The sequence below is a fragment of the Myotis brandtii genome, unplaced genomic scaffold, assembly GCF_000412655.1.
Source record: "Myotis brandtii unplaced genomic scaffold, ASM41265v1 scaffold247, whole genome shotgun sequence".
In the NCBI taxonomy this organism is placed as follows: Eukaryota; Metazoa; Chordata; class Mammalia; order Chiroptera; family Vespertilionidae; genus Myotis; species Myotis brandtii.
This window is the reverse complement of record NW_005359352.1, coordinates 1,168,188-1,171,306: the sequence shown is the minus strand read 5'-3', so window position 1 is coordinate 1,171,306 and position 3,119 is coordinate 1,168,188. Positions and strand designations below refer to the sequence as shown.

The following is a 3,119-nucleotide window of genomic DNA, read 5'->3' as shown; positions in this document are numbered from 1 at the left end:
AGGGGGGCCGGCGGGGCCCGGGCCTGTCACAGCGCCCTCTCCTCCCCCAGATGGATGTCCGTGCTGCAGAACAGCAAGGAGGAAGCCCTGAACAACGCCTTCAAGGGCGACGACCCCCCCGGGGAGAACAACATCGTGCAGGAGCTGACGAAGGAGATCATCGCGGAGGTGCAGAGGATGACGGGCAACGACGTGTGCTGCGACTGTGGGGCGCCAGGTGACCAGCCCCTCCCCCCTCCCCCAGCGCTGGGAAGTCCCCGGCCAAGAGCCCGGCCATGGGTTTTCCCTCCCGTTGCTTTTTCATTGATATTTTTAAAGAAAGAGAGGATGGGAGAGGGGAAGAGGGATAGAAACATCAATGAGAGTCCTGGCCGGTTTGGCTCAGTGGGTAGAGCGTCGGCCTGTGGACTGAAGGGTCCCGGGTTCAATTCCTGTCAAGGGCACATACCTCGGTTGCAGGCTCCTCCCCGGCCCAGGCCCTGGTTGGGGCTCATGCAGGAGGCAAGCAATCGATGTGTTTCTCTCACACGATGTTTCTCTCTGTCTTTCCCTCTCTCTCCCACTCTCCCTAAAAATCAATGGAAAAATATCCTCGGGGGAGAATTAAAAAAAGAAAGAAAGAGACATCAGCGAGAGAGGGATATCGTCGATCAGCTGCCCCCTGCACGCCCCACCCTGGGGATGGAGCCCCCAACCTGGGCCTGGGCCCTGACAGGGAATCGAACCGGCGACCTCGTGGTTCCTGGGTCGATGCTCAACAGCTGAGCCACCCCGGCCGGCCCCCTTCCATTTCAGAAAGGCCCTGTAGCTGAGGGGGAGGGGGAGCCCAGGGGACTCCCAGGCCGCCTGCGCCGTGTGCCGCCCACGTGGGGGGGCGGGGGGGTGTTTGCCGGGCGGCTCTCAGACCGGATCAGGTGCAGGAGGCCCCATACAGCTGAGAAGATTTCCATGCTTTTCGAGAAAACGGGAGCTCAGAGGGAAGGTCAGAGCAAGGTCATGGCCCTGGCAGTGACTGCGGGGCTTTCCGGGGATTGGCCCCGTCCGCCCTCCGTGGGACCGTCTCAGCGACTTCAAGCCGCTGTCTGGCCTGTGACCTGCCGCCCACCCGCCCTGTCGGAGGCCAGTGTTGCCTGCACGCCTGGGGCTGCCCTCGTCTCTGAGACGCAGTGTGTGTCTGCGTCTCGGTGAAGCCTGTGGGGGCTCCTTCCTAGTGGACAAGCACGTCACCGTAGGCTTCAGCCAGAGCATTGGAAAGGTTTGCGAGCCGACTCGTTCTTCTCAGGAAGACGGGGTGCTGGGGGTCAGGGGAGCACAGAGCAGCCTGTTCTGAGTGAGAGAGACCGGGGCCTGGCGAGAGCGGGCCGTCCCCTTTTCCCGCTAATTCTGTGGCCGTTTTTGTAAAAACCAACAACAAAAACAGTGCAGAGCAGACGCCGGGAGGCTCCTGGGCCCGGAGGCTCTTTGGGGACAGTGTGAGGCATGACCTCGTGGGGTCGGGGTCCCATTTACAACTCTCCGTGGCTGGCATCTGGGGTCTTACCTGTAAGGGAGTGGTGGGAAGTGGATGGTGCTTTTTCGTGAGGAAAGAGAAGGGCAGAGCTTGGGCTAGAAAACGCGCGTAAACAAGCCACGCCTCGCGCGCTTTTGTTCTAGATGCTGAGACGATATGGGTGGTGTAGAAGCTGAGATGAGTTAGTCTACAGGTACACGCACTCCCAGGGGCACGTGCAGTCCATAGAGAGGAGGTCCAGGGAGGAGAACACGCAGGCGCCCGCGGCATTCCCTGACGTGAAAGAAATGTCTTATAACTGGAGCTTTTTAAAAACAGCTCCACGGTTACCCAGGGACCACGGCTGTGCTGTGCACCCACTGTGTGCTTCTAAGGGCGACTAGCGGTTCCAGAGAGAGCTGTACTGCTGGGCCCAATGGAGCTTACTCTGAATCCCCCCTTTTCAGTGAATCCAGCATCCTTTGTCGGGCATTTCTCGAGCACCTACTATGTGCCACACACAGTGTAGGACTCTCCGGGGTGTCAGTCCCCCTGCGGAGGAGCACAGGTGCGAGTCCAGCGCAGGGCGGGCAGCCGTCTGTCTGGCTCTGTGCCCACCTGCAGCCCCAAGCGAGGCCCTTCCGGGCAGCGTGCGGGCACCCGCCCTGCCCCCTCCACGGCTGTGTGCGCAGTGAGGGGGTATAGGGAAGGCTCTGGCATTGCTGACGCGCTCCAAGTGTGAGCTCTGATGGCTACCAGAGTGCTGTGCGCAGAGCGTGGCATCAGCACGCAGTGTGTCCTCTCGTGATTATCAGCACCTGTGAACACACAGGCACGTGTGACCTCCGTCAGCTCCCCCTGTGGTAGTTAGACTTCGGATGGTGCGACCAGGTCGGTGATGGGCGCAGCCAGGAGAGGGCGCTGTGTCCTGTTCCTCGTTGACCCATCACCTGATGAATGGCAGGACGGGGAGGTGGGGGTGAGGAGAGGGCGAGGACAGACGGGTGCCTCTGTGTGTGTTGAGTGTCAGTGGGAGGGGTGCTGGTGGAATGCGGGCCTGGCTGCATCAAGGGTCAAGGACACGCTGGTGCTCCAAACTCCACGTGCGGTGACTGCGAGGGCAGGTCCTGGCCCCGGGCCCTCTGCCTCCCGCCGGCTCCAAGCCCCTTGTTCCCTCCGCAGACCCCACGTGGCTCTCCACCAACCTGGGCATCCTGACCTGCATCGAGTGCTCGGGGATCCACCGCGAGCTGGGCGTGCACTACTCCCGGATGCAGTCCCTCACCCTGGACGTCCTGGGCACGTCCGAGCTGCTGGTAACGTTCGCCGCCGTGACCTGGGGTGGGCGTGGACTGTGCTGGAAGCTGGCTGCTTATTCAGGCATTCAAACCCACTTTGGGTTCTTTTATTTTTTTAAATATATTTTTATTGATTTCAGAGAGGGAAGGGAGAGGGAGAGAATCATGGATCGGCTGCCTCCTGCACGCCCCACACTGGGGATGGAGCCCGCAAGCCGGGCATGTGCCCTGACCGGGAATTGAAACGTGACCTCCTGGTTCATAGGTCGACGTCGGCTCAACCACTGAGCCACACCGGCGGGGCTGTTTTCTTTTTTTAAGATATTAAATTT

At 60.7% G+C, this 3,119-nt stretch overlaps 1 protein-coding gene across 1 annotated transcript in view; it reads left to right on the top strand.

The window, feature by feature from the left end:
• The window catches only part of ASAP2 (ArfGAP with SH3 domain, ankyrin repeat and PH domain 2), a 77,511-nt gene that overhangs the window by 52,238 nt on the left and 22,154 nt on the right, over positions 1-3,119 (top strand). Inside the window, exons 14-15 of the mRNA XM_014540536.1 lie at positions 3-217; positions 2,672-2,805. Of these exons, the coding sequence (XP_014396022.1) occupies positions 3-217; positions 2,672-2,805 (349 nt within the window). The remainder of the gene's footprint in view (positions 1-2; positions 218-2,671; positions 2,806-3,119) is intronic.